This window comes from Bufo gargarizans, chromosome 2, assembly GCF_014858855.1.
Source record: "Bufo gargarizans isolate SCDJY-AF-19 chromosome 2, ASM1485885v1, whole genome shotgun sequence".
NCBI lineage: Eukaryota > Metazoa > Chordata > Amphibia > Anura > Bufonidae > Bufo > Bufo gargarizans.
In genome coordinates, this window is record NC_058081.1 from 629,703,161 (window position 1) to 629,725,539 (window position 22,379).

Consider the following 22,379-nt stretch of genomic DNA (forward strand, 5'->3'; position numbering starts at 1 on the left):
TCACATACTACTGTTTTCCTTGAGTTTTTCCCTTATTTACGGCTGTTTAAACATTTACAGTATGAGGACCTTCTCAAGATGGCTCTTCTGCCAGTTCTCTGAGGCCAAAACTGCTTCACCTCACTTCCCATACACACTTGCTGTAGCCAGCAGCTCCCTGCCAGCCAATCAGATTGCATTACTGAGAGACACGCCTCCTCACTCTGAAGCCTAATGCAGGCATGCAGTATGAAGGACCGCCCCTCCGTCTACCTGTCTTCTTAGCCAGAGACAGACAAGCCATAGCACCTGTCTTTTAAGGGAGCAGTGGAAAGGGACAGAGGACATTAATGAAAGCTGTCATTATAAGGTAATTACAGATCTTTTGACAATCATTGGCAGACTAACTCAGGTATACATGCCTAGCTCTAATAAACTAGGTAAAAAAAATATATATGACTGTTACCCTTTAAGGGCCAGAGGACACACAAATGCCCTACCAGCTGAGAAGCAGTGTACAAGCAGGAAGCAGACCTCACCTTGTGTGGAGTGGCTAGAGCAATGCTACTCCGGCTGGGCCCACCGACCAGGAGGAGTGAGAGTGAGTGTTCCGGCAGGCATGGGCCACCAGTATGGCACTCCAACACTATCCATGGCAAGAATCCTTACAATTCTGTAGTAATTTAGATTTTCACTGAAACCGGGTGTTCTCAATTGTGGGTGTTCTAAGCTCCAGATAGTTAGTATTCAAGTCCCAAAAGGCCAATAATTTTGATTTGCTGTGGTTCAGTAAAAAACTAGCCAAATAAAATGGATTGAAAAGTTTTATTTTTGGAACCTAATTCGATCCAACTCATTTAATTGAGATCCATCAACAGTTCCTTTTGTGTTTTTAATGCAGTCTGAGCCGAGACCACGAGGCTTTACACTATAGGGAGCTGGGAATTTTCTGGGAAGGCACTGGACATGACGGGAGCTCCTTGCTCAGAAGTTCGGACCCGACTCCTGCAGTGAGCTGGGACAGTTGTGCACAAATCCTAGATAAGTTTTTTTTTTTGTTTATTTAGATATTTATATTTTTAATCCGAGAACATTATCCAGTTTATAGGTCGTCTTTAACAATTTGCTTTGATTAACTATTAATTTATGGATGTGCGATGAGTCCATGACACTTCTCCATAAGGCAAGACTTGCTGAGAGTCGCCATAAAACGTGTATGGTTTGTGGAAAAAAATAAAATGAGAAAAACGAATCTTGTCTTGTAAATGGAGACCTTAAATATAACCACAATCACGGAGGGGACGAGCGTTGTTGGCGATCCATGTGGTGTTTATTTTCTATGAGGACTCCGGTACACAGAAGCCACATGAAACCGATCTGATGTTCCAAATAGAGCATTTTATTACTTTGTACCTTGAGAGTGAAGTTTGAGATCTCTGTGGTAACCAGATCTCATATGCTGCTGGCACCAGCGTTTATTGCTTTCTCAGTTCCTCTGGGTATTGACATTAGCAGGTAATACAAAAACTATTGGCAATTTATACAACGGGAAGACTACAAGATAGAGATTGAAATTGCCATTCCTGCTAAGCTTGTGGCTTATTACTCCGGTTTGTTGTACCTGAGGTTTTTTTTTTCACACTTAAAGAGGTATTCCAGCTTTTTAATATCCGCTTAGCTCTCATTCATTTGTACAGGAGCAGAGTTGCAGTATGCTGGCACGGTCACTACACAGCAGATGGAGCCTTCTGCACCTGGCTCTGTACACGGTTTAGTATCTGGCAAAGGCGGGTGCTGAAAACAGCTGATTGGTTTCTTCTGGGTACTCGGGTTTACCCCACACTCCAAAGACATACTAATAGGGGACAGCGAGTGATGATAAGGTCTGTAAAGTGCTGCGGAATAGGTCAGCGCTATATAGTGAGTAAAATAAATAGAAAAAATCTGGAACCTGTTAGATCTCAATAAGGGTCCATTCACACATCCGTGTGTGTTTTGTGGATCTGCAAAACACGGACACCGGCAATGTGCGTTCCACACTTAATAGAAAATGCCTATTCTTGTCTGCAATTGCGGAGAAGAATAGGACATGTTCTATTTTTTTCAGTCCGCATTTCCGGATCCAGGCAGCACATCCTGCGGGCCCCATAGAAATGAATGGGTTCGCAATTCCGTTCCACAAAATACAGAACAGAAGTGCGCACGTGCGAACGGACCCTAATGCCATAAGGGTTTTCCGCTTTTGACGATCAATACTCATTAGAACTTTCCCTCCTGTGTCCTTCCTCAGGTAACTTGCCCTTTCTGCTGCAGCTCAAAGGGCATGTCCTTTATTACAGGGCATGCCCTCTCTGCTGCAGTTCTCTCCCTGTAACTGTCACAGTTTCTAATGGTAGATATGGCTGGAGGGAGTGATGGGTGAGCCACTTTTGCTATGTAGGGAATTCTAGTCGTGCCCTGCAGTGTGTTACCTTTGGCACTTGCCTTTACTATTATTGATTGATTAGTTTTTGTTATTTTCTGCACCCTCCTTACAGTATCTTATATGGCTTTATGATATATTTTTAATATGAACTTTTAATAATGATGGTAGTTTTATCATGGTATCTTGGGTCTAGTGCCTTTTTGTTTAGCGATATTGCTCTCTTTGGTATGATATGACCAGTTATATTTATTAGGGACTCTCTTTTTGGTTGATATGGCTGGTGGCAGTTGAAGGATAGAACTGAGCATGTGTGACCACCTGAGCAATGTTACTGAGGTGGACAGAAAAATGAGGAAAGGAATCTCCAGCAGATGGTGCTATACAAATACATTTTATTGAATTACTTGGTGTCTGTACTAAAATTTATTACATGCAATACAGAGGTATTCAGGTGCTGGTTTGGGACAACCCCTTTAACTGAAAAGTGCTTAACTGGCTGTATGTAAATGTGTTTTCTAAACTGGACAATCCCTTTAAAGACATTTTGCTATATTAGGAAGACAATTGAAGCTTGGCTCCTGTAATGCTTATGTTTTTTCTGTTTTTCTGTTATTGCTTCAGACAGACAGAATAAAGGTAAGTGATTACTATGTGGATATTCTGCTGCTTGTTTGTTGTTGCAAATACAGAACAAAAAGTGTAATGAATGTATCCTACTGTCCACAACAAAGCGGACACTTACATTGTAAACCATGAGTCCACTTATTTGCCGACCTTCATTATTCCCCCAGTGTTATTGTTGACTACTTCTGCTTGGGATTTGTATTTTTGTGCCATAATTTGTCCAGCCGGCTGAATTTTACTAGACACTAGCTTTATGCTGGTTTATCTGTAACAACTACAGCTTTTAATACAAGATCTATTCATACACAAGAATTTAAGAAATAAAGGTGCTCCATGCGGTAATACACGTACAAGACATACATGTGACGGGAACCCACAGGTAATCGGAGATGCTAACTGTGTATTGTTGTGCTATTCTGGCACAATGCATTGATGGAGGCCTGGAAGTACCAGACCTCACCGCGATCATGTGGTTGGGATGGATGAGGACTAGTTTCTCTAATCTCTAATTCTAGTGATCAGTGGGGGCTACAGTGGCTGGACCCCTTCTGATCTAAGGCTACATTATGAAATCCAGCATAGAAACAGCCTTCCAAGGTTCACCATATCCAGCATAGGAGCAGCTTTCTGGAGCTCACCATTTCCGGCTGAAAGCCCATCATTATGCCGGAAAGTGGACGATTCCCTGTCTGATCCCATTGTAGTCAATGGGGATCCGGTGGTTCCCAGCATTTTCTGACTACATTGGATATGGTGAACTCCGACAGGCTGTTCCTCTGACGTAACTGCCACTGATCACTAGAAAGAGCAAACCTAGTCCTCATTCCAACCACATGCTTGTTCAATTTTTCACCAATTTCAAGATTGCTTTGTGCTTGTAGTGAATGGGAGTAGTCATGTTTCCATTCAAAGACTGGAAACCCCTACGAGACCTAAGACTTATAACAGCTGAAGGTTTGCTATGGTCGGGGTCGGATTGGCCTAACAGAGTACCAGATCCTCTGATGGACTCACTCCTTCACACAAAAGTCAGAGATGACATCCGTGCCAGTCACTTGCATACTTGGGTCTACTTTTTCTGGGATTGTTCAGGACCTCAACAATGATACGTCCTTTGTGTACAATGATAGCGGCCATGCAAGTGAAAGTGGAGGTGTACATGTTCTGTACAGATGTAGAGGGGCTTTGGTATAGTCTTCTGGTGGGTTTAAAGGGAGTCTGTCATCACAGTTTCACCTTTTTAACCCTTTCCCATAGCTTTCTAGCAGCGTTACAGTTGATAAAAAAGTTACCTTTATAAGCAATCGTTGACTTATAAAGCTGGCAAAAATCCTCTTAGTAGGATATGCAAATGAGGGCTTGCAAGTGCCTAGGGGCGGCGTCAACCTCGTAGGTGCCCAGGCAGCTCTGCCTTATCGTCGCTTCCCCCCGCCAAGTCTTTCTTTCTGCCCGCCCATCTTGTTACTACTTCTCTCGCCGAGATCCTGCGCCTGCGTGCTGAGTTCGTCGGCCGGCGCATGCGCACTGCGATGTCCATTCCTGGTACGACATCACAGTAATTAATGCGTATGCGTCGGCTAACTCGCCGTTAGCCGGCGCATGCGCATTAATTACTGTGATGCCGTACCAGGATGCCGGCCGACGGACTCAGCGCGCAGGCTCGGGCTCTCGGCGAGAGAAGAAGTAAGAAGATGGGCGGGCAGAAAGAAAGACAGTTTTGACAGTTTTATAAGTCCACGATTGCTTATAAAGGTAACGTTTTTATCAACTGTAATGCTGCTAGAAAGCTATGGGAAGGGTTAAAAAGGTGAAACTGTGATGACAGACTCCCTTTAAGGATCCTAGTCTAATACTGTCTGTATATAGCCAGTGTAAGCAATCCTGTGTGAGCATAGCAGCTCTTTATGAAGTCTGTAAAGGGTTAAACTAGTGGGCGCGGAGAGAAAGGGTTTTCCTCCAAATGCTCTCTGCTGCATTGATATCAGATTATCCAAATGAAACCTCTCCTCACTCATTATGTGCACTGAAATCTTTGTATTACAAATTGCCGACTGTAAATGTGACCATCATCTCCTGTGTTTTGCGGAGATCAATCCTTAGCACAATAGACGAGCGCCATCGGTGTTCTGGGATGATAGCATTCATGATGCTTTCCTCGCGTATTCCCTAATTCGTCCCTGGCCATTCTTCACGGTGCCTGCACTGTAATTGATTCAGGTGATGCCTACTCATGTAGCGGGACGCAGCATCAAACGCTGCACTCTGATGACATTAGCCCCCGAGGTTTACAATGGAGAATGAAATCCAGGCCTCACACACCGCTCCTCCGAGTGAATTACGGTAATCTACGCATTCACTGCAGCTATCACCCAGGGTTGTCGGGAGGTACAGCGTGTCTTATTAAAGCAAACCATTGTATTAGCTCAGCCTCATTTAGCAGGATATGCTTGGTAGGACATTAGTGTGTAATATGGCTGCACTGAGAGCATAGTGGGCTGGAACATGTACCGCCTGTACCCACAGGAACACTGGCTCTATTACAAGCATGGCCAACCTGCAGCATTCCAGTTGTTGTCAAACTACAACTCCTACCATGCCCTGCTGTAGGCTGATAGCTGTAGGCAGTCTGGGCATGCTGGGAGTTATAGTTTTGCAACAGCCTCAGGTTGGCTGTCCCTGCTCTATTGCTTAGGCAACCTTCACACTTCAGTGTTAGATCAGTGGTTTCCATCAGTGACTGTAAGCCAAAACCAGGAGTGGAGTCTACGCAGAGATGAGCTATAATGGAAAGGATTTGCTCCTGTTCTGTATTTTTGACCCGCAACTGCTTTTGGCTCACAATCTCTGATCAAACACTGACTGTGTGAAAGCGGCCTTAGCTTTGAGATTACATGGGGCTAATGGGTTGCCTGGGACCTACTTCCAGTCCTTCAGTCACTGTTCACATGCTGTGCCTATCTCTGATATTCAATATATACGTCTCGTTCCCTCGTGCCAACGTTGATAATACATTCATAATTCATTTAATTTGTTTCCAGGAGGAATAACACAGGAATAGCACAATAAAGAATACTTTAAATGTTCAAGCTATGTGATTTCAGGAGGAATACAAGTGTAAGAGCTTACAGACCCTCAATAATGGGCATGACCATAGCGCTAATAGAGGCCAAATAAAGGGACTCCATGTACAAAACTATGTAACAGTAGAGGCCCCTAGCAAAACTTGGAACTGGTCCCAGTCCACAATAAGCAAATGAGTTATTATCATGATATGGCCTTCATTCTTTCTTTTCTCGGCCTCTTATGAGTCCTTTTATATTCCACAGTTTCTCCCATTCTCTGCCTCCATCACTTTTCCTAATGTCTTACTTGGCCTCCACAGCTACTAGGTCCCATAGCAGCAGCTGTTCCCATTTCCCCAGTAGTTGCCTCGCAGTCATCTCATATGATGTCTTGCCAGCAGTGGACATTGGTCACTACTTCATGAATGGCACTGGTCGTTTATTCAGTATTGCTAATCCAGTATAGTCAGCACATACTCTGTATAGCCGTACTTTGACTGTAATGCCCTTTGTTCCTCTGTCTTCTTTAGAACAATACACCGTTGGATATAGTCAGTCCAGTCTTATTCATTTGGTGGGACCCTCAGATTGTACTCTGCATGGCTACGTCCATGGAGGTAAGTTCTTGGATTTCTTACTGCACATATTGTAGTGATATATAACACATGTTGTAAAGGGACATTTTGACATTATTGTACAGTTTACATATTATCTACATAAAGAAATCATTTTGTAAACAGAATACATTACTTATCAGGTACTGATCCTGAGTTACATCCTGTATTATACTCCAGAGCTGTACTCACCATTCTGCTGGTGATGTCACTGTGTACATACATTACATTACTTATCCTGTACTGATCCTGAGTTGCATCCTGTATTATACTCCAGAGCTGTACTCACTATTCTGCTGGTGATGTCACTGTGTACATACATTACATTACTTATCCTGTACTGATCCTGAGTTACATCCTGTCTTATACTCCAGAGCTGCACTCACCATTCTGCTGGTAGAGTCACTGTGTACATACATTATTTATCCTGTACTGATCCTAAATTACATTCTGTATAATACCCCAGAACTGCATTCACTATTCTGCTGGTGGGGTCACTGGTAAGGGGGTCAGACCTTACAGGAAGGATCTTTTTGACCCTGAGTGGTATGTGTGGCTCCCCCCTCCAGGATGTCAGAAGGAATCGGGTGGACACAGTTGGTTACAACAGTCCTCAACAGGCTTAGTGGTTACAGACTTTGTCTGGTCACAGCCTTACTTAGGGACATCAGATTAATTGGCACACTGTCTCTTTAAGTGGCAACAGACAAATACGGCAATGCTGCTATACCAAATTTTCTCAGATTCACTCATCTCTAATTAAAACTTTTCTGACACCAATCTCTACACTGTAAGGATGCATGCAGAACAGCAGATGTTTTAGTGTCTGCTTGTGGCTGACTTTCCAGCCATATGTGGTGACCATGTGGTTGCTCCATATTGATTGGTGGCCCTATTGTCCAGATATTTGCGGTTCTATTTTATGCAAATTAGCCCATTGGTGTACCTAAAGCGCCACGTGCCCCCTGCTTTGAGTGACATGGCTAGGCAGTGTAGTCATAATCACCTTTTCCGGAACTCTCGTACAAGCACGTTCATCTCTGGGATCTGCGCATGCACAGTACAGGTCTGAAGCTTGGTAGGTAGAAAATATCTGTACTGCGCCTGCACTGACTATGTCATTCTGCACCCGACGACGTGAACACTTTCCCCACTGATGTAGATATCACCTCCTGTGCTGATGTGTTGTGCTGTCCGTGGTACTGTATTCTTCCTGCCACCAAGGATTGACCCCAAGTGTAGGACAACGCATAAATTCCCACATTTTGCAATGCTGACATTCTTTTCTTCCGGTTACAGAGTGATGTTGTTGGCACATGTGCAGTACAGATTCCTACCACTCAGCAAGCTTCAGCCTTGTACTGAGCATGCACCGATCCCAGAGGCGAACGCACAGATGCAAAGTGGGAAGGGGGGGCGGCGCAGCCAGCAGGTAAAGTGAGCAGAGCTTTAGGTTAGAGCCGCACAACGACATGAAAGTCTCATGACATTGCACATAATGATTGTCAATGGCGTCGCAATGCAGCACGCAACATACTGTGATGCGTCAGTCGAAAAAAAACTTTAACGTAAGGTTTCGCGCGACTCACCTAAAACTTGGCTGTGTGTTTCCAGCGAAATAACAGCTCTATTCTGACTCAGATTGTTGTAATAGCGATTTATCCCTAGTGAGACCTCTATGCCTGGCCTGTATGAGCAGATATAATCACTGCGGACAATCCTTATCAGATGGCTTGAACTCACCAACACCGAGTTTATCCGAGTAAGATGCTTTATTCTGTAAGCCAGATAACAGAGTCCAGCAGAACAGATAGATTCCGATAATGTGCGGTCAAAAGATGATTCTTTTGCAAGCTTGCATGAGAATACATGTGTACCTGTTGAATCCCTGGAGCAGAATGAAGATACAGGAAGTGATGTACACAGAAGAAGGGGTGGAGCAATGAAATGAATGACATAGATCACAGATATAACAGAAAAACAAATGCAATACCAAAAACGACCACTAGATGGGAGCATATGACCAAATATAGAATATATGAATGGTTCTACAAATTAAACTATATAAATTTTAACTGTGTAGCAGCACAAGCTCTAAAACAGTTGTTTCACACCAGCATTTTTGCTGGATCCATCATGCAGCGTTATTCTGTCCGCGATGGGGATGCAACCTAACGGAACGGAATGCATTCTGGTGCATTCCCTTTTTTTTGTTTTGTCCCCTATTAAAATGAATGGGGACAAAACTGAAGCGTTTTCCTCCGCTATTGAGATCCTATTACGTGACACGTTGCCATGTAACCTTAGGTGCAATAGCGACACCCTTGTTGCACCAAAGGGACTAATGTGCATAAAATAAAATTGTAGATATCTCGGCAATGGGGCCATCGATCAAGCGTATATCTACCAAGTCAGCTGGGTTTATATGCACAACTTCTCTTTAACCGGATAAGGAATATAAGAAGTAGATGCCAAGAAAGTCTGTAGTCATAATACTAGTCATAATACTGTCTAAATATCTAGAAATCTGTCCTGCAGCTGATGTGACTTTCACACCATCTTAGTCTTTTGGCATAAGAATAGACTTTAACACCCAGCTTATTCTGAGATATTTACAAGGGAATGAGCTGGGATTGCTGCGCCAAGTGCTAATGTGCAGGTGTGCTAATTAACCGCTCATTAGCATATTTAGCATATTCATCTCTGCTATCAGCCTTGATTCTGAGCTGGTTGAATGGATATTGCTTTGTACTTTCTTCTCTGTTGTGTTGTCTTAGTTTTAAAGGGAAGACTTCCCTTTTGTAGGTTCTTTACTGGTTGTTGTCAACTGACCTCACCGTGAGCTACTGTCCAAGATAATTCGAGGTCTATAGAGATCATGGACAACCAGTACCAGAATTACATCTGAGGGTTCTTATGGTCTCCAGAAAGGTTCCTATCGGCTAGAAGAATGCCTAATGCATATGACTGCATTTTTAATCAATGTTGTACATGTTGCCATAGATTTCTATGAGGCCCTACAGTGCCTTCATATGACTGTTTTCATACTGTAGGATGTGGAAGCCCAAAAAAATAATACCCCATGTACTATTGGAAGCTATATTGTGGAGAATTGCTTCTTGGAAGGAATATTGGGGATTTGAGGTTGGTCTTTGATTCCTCCATACGTTGCACCTCATCATAAATTAGGCACATCTCCGGCAGTCCATGTGCCTGGGGTGAAGAACTACTCCACTCCCTGAGTGGAGCTTGTTTCCAGGCATAAATGTTAGTAAATATGCTGTAATGCATGTGATGTGTTGTAAGGAGGCACTATAGGCATATTGGTTCCTATGACTCGATAGGCACATGCACCTTCTGGATCTGAGTCTTTATCTGTGGACACTTTTTCTTATCATTAATAAAAAGCTTTTTGATTCCATTTGCCCTTCTGTCAATATTCTGGGTATTATATTATTCAGTTTTTTTTTCTTGAAGCCCAAGCTTTGTGAACATGGCCTGGGCCAGGGCCAACTCTCCATTAATACTCAAACATTTTACCAGAGATGGCCAATTACAGTCCATCTGACAATTCTTCTATTAGCATTACATTGCATGTATATAAGGATGGAATAGAGGCTACTGCACCAACTCCCAATGTAAAAACCGTCTGGTCCTGACCATATACATTCAATAGTAGTCGGCTAAAACATCATTCACCCAACAGCTATCTCTCCTGACTCTCTCGATTCAGCCAAACGTGTATATATATGCAATGGAGATTGGAGTCATCCACTGCCATACACTTCTGGCAGAGGCTTATCTCCTAGAAGAACAAAAGGATTGGGCACAAATATTCAATTAGCCCGATTCTTCTCGTCTATCAGGGGAGAGTTGGGAGCCCCCCTCAGAAATATTAGACAGTCCTCCGAACTTACTGTTCTCGGTGAGATTGAACAATGATACACTAATGTTTATTGGGCCTTTTGGGCCACCTACTGTATATGCATGAAACTCTTCTGCCTTATGCAAAATCCAGCCTTGTGAACACTCAGAACAACCTACTAGACTTCTACTCTCTGAGTTCAGATGCATTTCCCAGGTTAGATTTTGCCAAAAAGTATTCTAGGTCCTAACCCCATGGGAATTAAGAAGCCCAACATTTATGTTACTGGAAGAATCATATTCTGTGGCTAAAGTTATCTCTTCATGCCTGGGATCATCCATCTTGGGTTGGGGAGTGACTAATTGTATTGTCCTTCGATGAGATTACAAACAGCAGGTCCAGAAAAATGTCTCTCCTGAAGATCATTACATTGTTTCTTTCAGAAACCTTGGAGGCAATTTATCATTCCCTCATTCCATTTTTTTCTTGCATAAAAAAGTTGCATACCCCATGTTTGCGACTTTTTAAATGCCATTGTGACAAAATGATGTTGCAAGTGGCATATCTACTCCGCCCTCAACAATTTCCAAAAAGAAGGGGCGTGATGAGGAAGGGGTGGAGAAAGCTGGCCCAGCATATTTATTTTCATTTATACCAGTTTTCTGGCATACTTGAAGACAGACATCAAGGGCAGCTCTGAGCTGCTATAGATTTCTGTCTAGGCGCACAGACTTCCGGAGGATGTGCCTAATTTAGGACAAGGTACATCCTCTGGTAGAGCAGGGGAGATCATAGACCAGTGTAAACCACTGTTCAATGATAAATATCCCCTACTCCACTGAAACTGCCCTAACCAAACTAGCCAACGATCAGCTAGCTTCCAAAGGTAAACTTTTTACTCTTTACTCCTCCTTGACCTGTCTTCTGCCTTTGATACTGTCGTCCACTCTCTCTTCCATCGGCATCAAAGACCTGGCCCTCTCCTGGATCTTCTCATACCTCACCAACTGAACCTTCAGCGTTTCCCATTCATACACCACCTCTTCATCTCACCCCCTCTCTGTTGGTGTCCCTCAAGGCTCTCTCCTGCGTCCCCTACTTTTCTCCATTTATACATTCGGCCTGGGACAGCTCAAAAAGTGCCATGGTTTTCAGTACCACCTCTATTCTGATGATACTCAAATCTACCTCTCTGGCCCAGATGTCACTTTTCTGCTATCCGGAATCCCAGCTTGTCTGTCAGTTATATCTTCATTCTTCTCCTCCTGCTTCTTAAAACTTAAAGGGGTTGTCCGGGTTCAGAGCTGAACCCGGACATACCCTTATTTTCACCCAGACAGCCCCCCTGAGGCTAGCATCGGAGCATCTTATGCTCTGATGCGCTCCCTTGCCCTGCGCTAAATCGCGCAGGGCACGGGCGCTTTTGTTTTCAATAACACACTGCCGGGCGGTAACTTCCGCCCGGCAGTGTGTTCAGTGACCTCACCGGATCTGAGGGGCGGGCTTGAGCTCTGCCCTAGCCGTTTTACTGGCTAGGGCAGAGCTAAATCCCGCCTATCAGTGCCGGTGACATCACCGGGGTTCCTGGCAGCCCCGCCTATCGGTGACGTCACCGGAACTCCTAAAAACGCAATTTAGCGCAGGGCAAAGGAGAGCATCGGAGCATGAACTGTTCCCATGTCAGGGGGGCTGCCGGGGTGAAAATGGAGGTATGTCCGGGTTCAGCTCTGAACCCGGACAACCCCTTTCCCCCATTTCACTCAGCCCCCTACCAGACCTATCTGTTACAGTTAATAGCACAACGCTTTCTCCAGACTCACGGGTCCGCTGCCTGGGGATAACATTTAATTCTGCCCAGTCCTTTAAACTCCAAACCCTCACCTCCACCTTCCACTTTCAACTCAAGAACATTTCTGATTCGCTCCTTCCTCACCCCTGAGTCAACTAAAATGCTAGTGCATGACCTCGTCATCTCCCACATTGTCTAATACAACATTCTCCTCTAGCGTTCAATCTAGTGTTCCTCAAATCTATTCTCAACTCTGCTGCCTGGTTAATCCACCTCTCCTCTCCTTTCTCCTCTGCCTTTCCTTTCATCCCTTCACTGGTTCACCATTGCCCAGCAAATTCAGTTTAAAATACAAACAAATACATATAAGTCCATCCACAATCTGTCCCCTCCTTATATCTCTGACCTGCTCTCTCAATACATCCCCACACGTAATCTCCTATCCTCACTGGACCTCCTTCTTTCTTCTCCGCTCATCTGTTCTTCACTCAATCACCTACAAAATTTCTCACTGCCTCTCCCCTACTCTGAACTCACTACCCCAACACATCAGACTCTCCCCCCAACATCCAAACCATCAAGAGTAACCTGAAAACCCACCTCTTCAGGAAAGCCTACCACCTGCAATAAGCATGCTGCCACCACACAGCCATGCAGCGGAGCGCGTCACAGCCAGTGAGGAAAAAAAGCTCACCTTCTCCCTGGCTGTGACGCGCTCTGCTGCGATTGGGCAGCTCACAGCCTGGGAGAAGAAGAATAACGCTGCAAGCTGACACAATAGAAAATGCATCCGTCCCCCATTGGCTTTCATTGGAGTTCATGACGGATCCGGCTTGGCTATTTTAAAGATAATACAACCGGATCCGTTCATAACGGATGCAGGCTGTTGTATTATCAGAACGAAAGCGTTTTTGCTGATCCATGACTGATCTAGCAAAAACGCTGGTGTGAAAGTAGCCTTATTTTCATTAAGGTACTCCAAGATAGCATCTCTTAGAAAACCCTCAACAAGTTTAACTATGACAGATGTTAAACTTACCGGCCTATAGTTTCCGGGCTCTGTTTTTGACCCCTCTTGATGCACATTGCAATGGATTTAGTGGTGCTTTCAAATGAATAAATAATAATAATTCTGCATTAGTTATTTTATATTATGCTCCAGAGCTGCATTCATAATTCAGTTTTTCATCATTGGAATCAGTAGTCTGAAAGCTCATATATAAGGATCAATTTAGGAAATTTGGTGACTGTTCACTAAATATAATTGAATGTAATAACTCTTAAAACAAAGTGAGAGAGGAGCACATTGGGATTGGTAATGAATAGCAAAATATATTCAATATAGCTCTTCAGAATGAAAAAAAGACTCTCTCTAGTACCACCTATAGTTGACCATTCTTTATATTTAGTTCAAAGGGGTATTTCGGTTGTTTTAAGTTAGCCTCTATCCACAGGATCAGAAGAACAGGGGCCCGTTCTTGTGATGGGTGGGGGTCCTAACGCTAGGACCCCCACCAATCTGACTGTTATCCCCAGTGGATAGGGGATAACTTTAAACAACCGTAATACCCCTTTAAGTCTGTAGAGGTTGGGTAATCAGCCAAAATAGAGACACCCACTTTTTTAGCATTGCCCTAGAGCAGTGGTGGTGAACCTATGGCACAGGTGACAAAGGTGGCACTCGGAGCCCTCTCTGTGGGCACCTGCACCCTGGAAAAAGTCTATGGCGTGCCATTCAGCAGTACAGAGCACACTATGAATGGCACAGCCAGCACACTGAATGTAGGCAGGGTGTTATAGCTAAATGATAAACTACATGGAAGATATACTATATTGATATTCAGGTTAAATTGCCGTGTTGGTGGGGTTTGGGCACTGTCTCTAAAAGGTTCCCCATCACTGCCCTACAGATTTCTTACTAGCTGGATCTCCATAAGGAGAATTCGAAATTAAGAAGTAGCAAATTCTTTATCCTATATAGATCATTTTATAAAGTATGATCTGCAGCAGAAGTCTACCAGGTGAAAGTTCTCTGCCATCAAGATCTGGATAATTTCTAAGTCCTGTATTTGCAAATCTCTCTACTTACAAGGAAAAGTGCTTTCCCATGAGAGGTGGCTTTTTGAAGGATAAGTGTTAAAAGGTTTCTGTCTCCAAGTGTGGTCGGATCTTACTTATTCACTTAATATTTCATCACTGTTTTCTCCAGTTCACTCCACTTGCTCTTAATCTGCAGCTGTCTTTGGATCAAAAGAGTGCCACATGTGATGCTCTGAAAGTAGTTCAGCTGTGGGTGGACTGACCATAGACCCTACATTCCTCTATTCCTCCTAGAAACTTATGTATAAATTGTTTCATTTCCCGGGGCGGACTGGGAACTTAAAGTGGCCCTGGAAAAAAATAACCTAAAAGTGGCCCCATGTTGTAGGTGGGTCCGAATTGACAGAAGGCAGAGCCAACACAAGCAGGCAGGGACATCAGAAGTAGCCGGGGCCAGAAATACTGCAGTGCAGAAAAAAATACCACCCCATCGGAACGAAGTACCACAGTGCAGCACAAAATACTGCCACCCCTACCACAGTATGAAATTAGCATTGTCCTGAGGATGGTAATACAGTTGAAGTGAGGAGGGCACCTGCGGCCGCTGGCCAGGTGCATAACTGCCTGGTGCTCCTACATTAATGCTGAGAACAGCACTGATTGGACAGTCTGAAATTGTAGTGACACGTTTGTCACTAGTAATACCCAGCTGGCAATTATTTATTAATTCTTAGGAGCAATAACAGATGAACAGGGTAATGAATTGCTATGAGTAAATGCTCCAGAATTGCTATTTTGTGGGGCATGTGACATGCCAGGAGTGGTCAAGAATATAAATCACAGCAAAGGTTTCTTTCAGGAATATTTATTTCCAAATAGATATGCGGCAGAAGTTTTTAATTATTGTGCAAACGTTTTCGGCCGTATCTGGCCTTCGTCAGGCACTGTGCCGCTGGAGGTAAACAGGGGAAGATGCTGTAATACATGGGGAGCCTATGGCCGCCGAATTGTGTATGTGGTAGCAAGTGCTACCACATACACAATTCGGCGGCCATAGGCTCCCCATGTATTACAGCATCTTCCCCTGTTTACCTCCAGCGGCACAGTGCCTGACGAAGGCCAGATACGGCCGAAAACGTTTGCACAATAATTAAAAACTTCTGCCGCATATCTATTTGGAAATAAATATTCCTGAAAGAAACCTTTGCTGTGATTTATATTCTTGATGACTACGGGGTTGGGAACCCTATCCACAGCAGTGAAAGCAGAACAGCCACAAAGTTCGGTACAAAATGCCAGGAGTGGTGCCAGGTCCTCTTTTAACTGAATGTCCCACACTAATAATCTCGTGACAGTGGAACCTCTCAATGGGTGGGATATATTAGGCAGCAAGTGAGCTGTGAGTTCCTGAAGTTTATGTGTTTGAAGTAAGAACGGACAAGTGTAGGAATCTGAACAACTGATGGTTAGATGACTGGTTCAGAGCTTCTCCAAAACAGCAGGTCTTGTGAAGAGGTTCATGGTATGCAGATGTTGGCACCTACCAAAAGAGATCTAAGGAAGAACACCTGGTGAACTGGTGACCGGGTCATGGACAGCCAAGACTCAAGCTTGAATATTGGAGTCATAGTAATTAAACCTAGAGATTTACCTTAAAAGGGTGTTCCAGGAGTTGAATATTGATGACCTATCTTTAGGATAGGTCCAGGGGCGTAGCTAGAAATGATTGGGCCCCATAGCAACATTTTTTTATGGGCCCCCCCATCCTGGATCTCCCACCCCTACATACCTCTCAGACCCCCACCCCTTCCAGAGCTCCCACCCAAACACCCTTCCATGACCTCCCACCCTAACATCCCCACACCCCTCCTAGACCTCCCACCCCCACCCTAAATCTCCCACCGCCAGTCCCCAGATATAATGGTCCAGACATCAAGTGTCCTGCTCCCCCCTCCTGCCTATATAATGGTCCAGACCTCCAGGTTCATGCTTCCCCCTACTCCCCATATATAATGTTCCTGACCTCCAGGATCCTGCTTCCCCCTACTCCCCATATATAATGGTCCAGACCTCCAGGGTCCTGCTCCCCCTAAATAGAATGGTCCAGACCTCCAGTGTCCTGTTCCCCCCTATATAATGGTCCAGACCTCCAGGATCCTGCTCCCCCTTCTCCTTAAATATAATGGTCCAGACCTCCAGGGTCCTGTTCCCCCCTTCTTAAATATAATGGTCCAGACCTCCAGGGTCCTGATCCCCCTTCTCCTTAAATATAATGGTCCAGACCTCCAGGATCCTGCTTCCCCCTACTCCCAATATATAATTGGTCCAGACCTCCAGGGTCCTGCTCCCCCCTCCTCCCTATATAATGGTCCAGACCTCCAGGGTCCTGCTTCCCCCTCCTCGCCAAATATAATGGTCAAGACCTCCAGGGTCCTGCTCCCCCTAAATAGAATGGTCCAGACCTCCAGTGTCCTGTTCCCCCCTATATAATGGTCCAGACCTCCAGGATCCTGCTCCCCCCCTTCTCCTTAAATATAATGGTCCAGACCTCCAGGGTCCTGCTCCCCCCTTCTTAAATATAATGGTCCAGACCTCCAGGGTCCTGATCCCCCCTTCTCCTTAAATATAATGGTCCAGACCTCCAGGGTCCTGCTCCCCCTCCTCCCCAGATATAATGGTCCAGACCTCCAGTGTCCTGTTCCCCCCTATATAATGGTCCAGACCAGACCTCCAGGCTCCTGCTCTCCCCTTCTCCTTAAATGTACTGGTCCAGACCTCCAGGGTCCTGCTCCCCCCTTCTCCTTAAATGTACTGCTCCAGACCTCCAGGGTGCTGCTCCCCCCTCCTCCCCAGATATAATGGTCCAGGACTCCAGAGTAAGTTTTACCAGTCCCAGAGTCAGCCAGCCCTCACCTCACAGCCACTTGAACGTCTGCGCGCCCACACTCCAGCAGCTCTGCCAGGCCCAGCAGCACGCAATTTCGCTGTACGCTCCGCATCCTTCACTTCCGGACAGTTTGACTGCCGCCCAGACTGGGAGCGGGACCACTCCATCTCCTCATTGCAGGTATGCCTCTCTGCCTCCGGCCGCGCCCTATCGCACCGCCCACAGCCTGCAGGCCCTGCAGATAGTGCTTTCTCTGTCTGTCCTGGAGGGGCCTGCGACCCCTGTAGCTACGCCACATGAATTAAAAAAAATATATAATCCTCAGTCGGCAGCCCGGGCCCCCAGTGGTGTAGGGCCCCATAGCCATTGCTATGGCTGCTATGGTGATCCCTACGCCCATGGATAGGTCATCAATATCTGTTTGGTGGAGATCTGATTTCGGGCACCCCTGCCGATCAGCTGTTTGAAGAGACCACAGCACTCTTGTGAGCACTGCAGCCTGTACCCAGGCCGGTGACATCATGTGCATCAGTCACATGGCCTATGTGTAGCTCAATCTCATTCAAGTGAAAGGACTTGGACATCAGATTTGTACCTATGACACTGTCTGACCTTTTACATGTGCGCTTGGCAGCTGAAGACATCTGTGTTGGTCCCATGTTCATATGATGTGCCTGCATTGCGGAGAAAAATGAAGTTTTAATATATGTTTTAAAATGAAGTATATTTAACTTGGTCATCTGACTATTTAACCCCTTTTATTTTTATATGTGCTAGTCTTCAATTAAAACAAAACTTTTATTTTCCACATTTTTTTTAAAGAAAATAACAAGGAAATTAGTTGTAGGATGGTTTTAAATTATCAGTGGTTGGTGCAGTGTGACTTGTATGCATGCAGTATATTGAAGGTGCTAGCCACTGCTATACCCATGCAATGGCGCGTAGACAGGGCAGTAGGGAATGCTTAGCCAGCTGTGCGCGCGCTCCTGCTGGCTGTGTTTTGTGTACATAATTTCTAAACTGTATTGCCTTCCTTGTGTACTTGATACATTAGTAACTGCACCCCTATACTGAAGCTAAAACGCATACACAGACACTCTGCCTCCCGACATGTCTCTCTGTCAAACCTGCATCTTCAGGGGATCGAGCAGGTCTGTTTGTGGGGGCAGGGACCACAATCAAGGAGCAACGAGGGCATTGCCGTTACACCGAGAGGCTCGGTTCTCTCTGCAACTGCCGTGCCCTCTGCACTTTGACAAGGCCAGGCAGTGTAAATGTGTTCACTCCTGCCTAGCCCTGTGACTCAAAGTGCAAAGGACACGGCAGTTGCAGAGAAGCCTTAGAGGCTCATTTGCATATATTAAAACATAATTTTTCTCAGCAGTGCAGGCACATATCAACTGGGACCAACCCCGACGCCTTCTCTGCATATTATCTGTAAAAAGAATGGAGAAAGTTGAATGTGTAGCGACCTGCTATTCTCTATACGTCTAAGGAATCCTGCTGCTCTAAGCAAATCTTCAGGAGCTTGTCCCATCAATGTCTGTGTGAAGCAGCTGTAAATTGGAAAAGCAAAAAAACCTGCAGGACTAGATATGGTGAAGATTGTATTACGATAAGGTGCCGTTCAGAGGAGCGACACTTATCAAAGTAAAAGGACAGTTCGATGTTCGTGATATATTGCTCCGCTGTTGTAGCTCTGGATGCATCACTAAATCATGGGAGCAGACACATAGTAAATTGCAAATTCAAATGTGGCAATAAGAAGGATGACAATACATCACTTATCTTGTACTGATTCTGAGTTACAGTCTGTATTATACTCCAGAGCTGCATTCACAATTCTGGCTTCAGAGTTTATATCGCATAGCATTGTTGACTTGGTGTCAGAGCTTGCTTTAGTGATTTGCATTGTGAGATGTATAATCTTGACATGTGGCACTGTGAGCAGTTGGTTGCTATAAAGTAATCATCAGATTATTATTATTATTATTATTTTTTTTTTATTGTCAAGGTGGAGACTATAAAGGAAAACTGTCTGTGCCTTGCCTACCCTGTGAGTCCTCAAGGGACTACTGAATAGAGGGCTCACATGGATCCTTAGGATATCACGCCCCCTGTTATTAGCCAACCATTGGGTGGTAGGGGTTCAACAGTGGGTTCGAACTAGTATGGCTATTTGAGCAACAGAGATGTAGTGGGGACTTATCATACAGCAACAGCGAGATGAGGGGGGGAATCTATCATAGACCAGCATTTTACGCCAATGTATGTATAACTGTTGGAGAATGTGCCTAATTTATGAAGAGGTGCGCACCTTGTCATATGAGGCACATCCTCCTGCAGTCCGTGCAACTAAAGTGAAATCTACTCCAGCTCTGAGCTGTTGTAGACCTGAGTCGTCTTTTACACCAGTAAACTGGCCTAAGGGAAGATATACCGGATATGCTGGGTGACTGGCCCAGCACGACTCCTGAGGGAAAGTGTTGAGGAAGCTTCAAAACACTGCTTGGGCCTAAATTTAGGTGCAATGGCATGTAAAAAGTCACAGAAAGCTGAAGTCAGAGAAGTAATAAGTACCCCTCATTTAGTCTCTACCCCAATTTCTTAGTGCGTGTTTAGCTACATAGCCATGCCCATTGGGACCTAGCCCAAGATTAGCCCGGTGCTGATGCCACCCCGCACAGCTTTGTACCTTTTTTTTAGGGCAACTTCTTGATCTAAGGGGAGCTGTCGCTATGTTCTTTAAAGGGTTTGTGTCATGGGAAAAATTGTTATGTAGCTGACGGACAGCGATGTGCTAATGTCAGCAGTACATAACAGTATGATTTATAACTCCCTGCCTGCCGCCGTTCTCTTAAAAAAATGACTTTTAGAATATGCTAATGAGCCTCTAGGTGCTATGAGGGCGTTGCTGCAGCACCTAGATGCTCTGTCTACACACCCACGTCCACTTGATTGACGTCCTTTTTCTCTGCATTGCCCTCATAATCCTGCGCTGTCTCGTATAGTATTCCGCGCAGGCGCAGTGAATGAAGAACACTCGGCTGCTGCCAGCTTCCTCACTGCGTCTGCGCCGATTACGTCACAGGCCTCCCAGGCTGGCCTGCCTGGCAGCTGCCGAGCGTCCTTCACTAACTCCGCCTGCGCGGAATACAAAATGGGATGGCGTAGGCGCGGGATTATGAGGACAATGCGGAGAAGGACGCCAATCAAGTGGACTTGGGCGTGCCAAAAGGCGAGTAGACCAAGCCTCTAGGTGCTGAAGCAACGCCCTCATAGCACCTAGAGGCTTCATTAGCATATTATAAAAGTCTGTTTTTTTTAAAACGGTGGCAGGCAGGGAGTTACCAAACATACTGTTATGTACTGCTGACATTAGCACATCGCTAATGTCAGTCAGCTACATAACGATTTTTCCCATGACAGAAACCCTTTAAAACAATAAAAATGTAGCAGCCGGTCTATTAATAAGCCAGTGGTTCAAGAAAATGATCGTAGAAGTAAATTAGGGTACTTTCACACTAGTGGCAAGGAACTCCAGCAGGCTGTTCCGGTGGGTGAACAGCCTGTCGGATCCATGTTGCCGCTAGCGCACGCGTGCCCCCGAACTACCACTCCGGCCCCATTGACTATAACAGGGGCGGGCCGGAGTTCCGGTGGCAGGACTGCAAACATGCCAAAAGGCGGCCGGAATAAAACTACGACATGTCGACATGTCAATGGGGCCAGAGCGGTAGTCCGGGCGCACGCGTGCACTAGCGGCAGCACGGATCCGACAGGCTGTTCACCCGCCGAAACAGCCTGCCGGAGTTTCTTGCCGCTAGTGTGAAACTAGCCTCATCAGTAGTCTCCTTCCCTGTGTGATCAAAATGAATGTTTTATTCTTTACTCATTTTGGGTTTTTTATTCTTCTAGGTTTTGTACCTGGGCCTGTAGTTGGCACTTATACTTGTGTACCATTGTGGACAATTTTCTACCTCTGCCTCAAAACCTGAAATAAATGCATTGGTTTGAAAAAAGTGTATGTACAGTGCCTTGCTAAAGTATTCACCCCCCTTTTTCGTATTTTGGTACATTTCAGCCTTAGGTTCAACGTTTTGTTAATCTGAATTTTATGTGATGGATCAGAACACAATAGTCTAAGTTGGTGAAGTGAAATAAGAAAAATATATAAATATAACTATTGTTTAGAAATAGAAAACAGAAAATTGGCATGTGCGTATGTATTCACCCCCTTTGTTAGGAAGCCCATAAAAAGCTCTGGTGCAACCAATTACCTTCAGAAGTCACATAATTAGTGAAATGATGTCACCTGTTTGCAATCTAAGTGACACATGATCTGTCATTACATATACACACCTTTTTAAAAGGCCCCAGAGGCTGCAACACCTAAGCAAGAGGCATCACTAACCAAACACTGCCATGACGACTAAGGAACTCTCCAAACAAGTAAGGGACAATGTTGTTGAGAAGTATAAGTCAGGGTTAGGTTATAAAAAAATATCCAAATCTTCGATGATCCCCAGGAGCACCATCAAATCTATCATAACCTAATGGAAAGAACATGGCTCAACAGCAAACCTGCCAAGAGACAGCCGCCCACCAAAACTCACGGACCGGGCAAGGAGGGCATTAATCAGAGAGGCAGCACAGAGACCTAAGGTAACCCTGGAGGAGCTGCAGAGTTCCACAGCAGAGACTGGAGTATCTGTACATAGTACGACAATAAGCCGTACGCTCCATAGAGTTGGGCTTTATGGCAGAGTGGCCAGAAGAAAGCCATTACTTTCAGCTAAAAACAAAAAGGCACGTCAGTTTGCGAAAAAGGCATGTGGGAGACTCCCAAAATGTATGGAGGAAGGTGCTCTGGTCTGATGAGACTAAAATTTAACTTTTAAGTCATCAAAGAAAACTCTATGTCTGGCGCAAACCCAACACATCACGTCACCCAAAGAACACCATCCCCTCAGTGAGACATGGTGGTGGCAGCATCAGCAGCCGGGACTGGGAAACTGGTCAGAGTTGAGGGAAAGGTGAATGGTGCTAAATATAGGAATATTCTTGAGCAAAACCTGTACCACTGTGTGCGTG

The 22,379-nt window shown here is 45.0% G+C and overlaps 1 protein-coding gene across 5 annotated transcripts in view; it reads left to right on the forward strand.

Moving 5' to 3' along the window:
* ACOT7 (acyl-CoA thioesterase 7) overlaps nucleotides 1-22,379 on the forward strand; it is a 231,725-nt gene that overhangs the window by 124,503 nt on the left and 84,843 nt on the right. For 4 of the 5 annotated variants that reach the window (XM_044282138.1, XM_044282140.1, XM_044282139.1 and 1 more), the window contains one exon: nucleotides 6,621-6,707. The exons of the other annotated variant lie outside the window; for it this stretch is intronic. In XM_044282138.1, coding sequence (XP_044138073.1) covers nucleotides 6,621-6,707 — 87 coding nt within the window. The remainder of the gene's footprint in view (nucleotides 1-6,620; nucleotides 6,708-22,379) is intronic. 5 annotated transcript variants of the gene reach the window in all.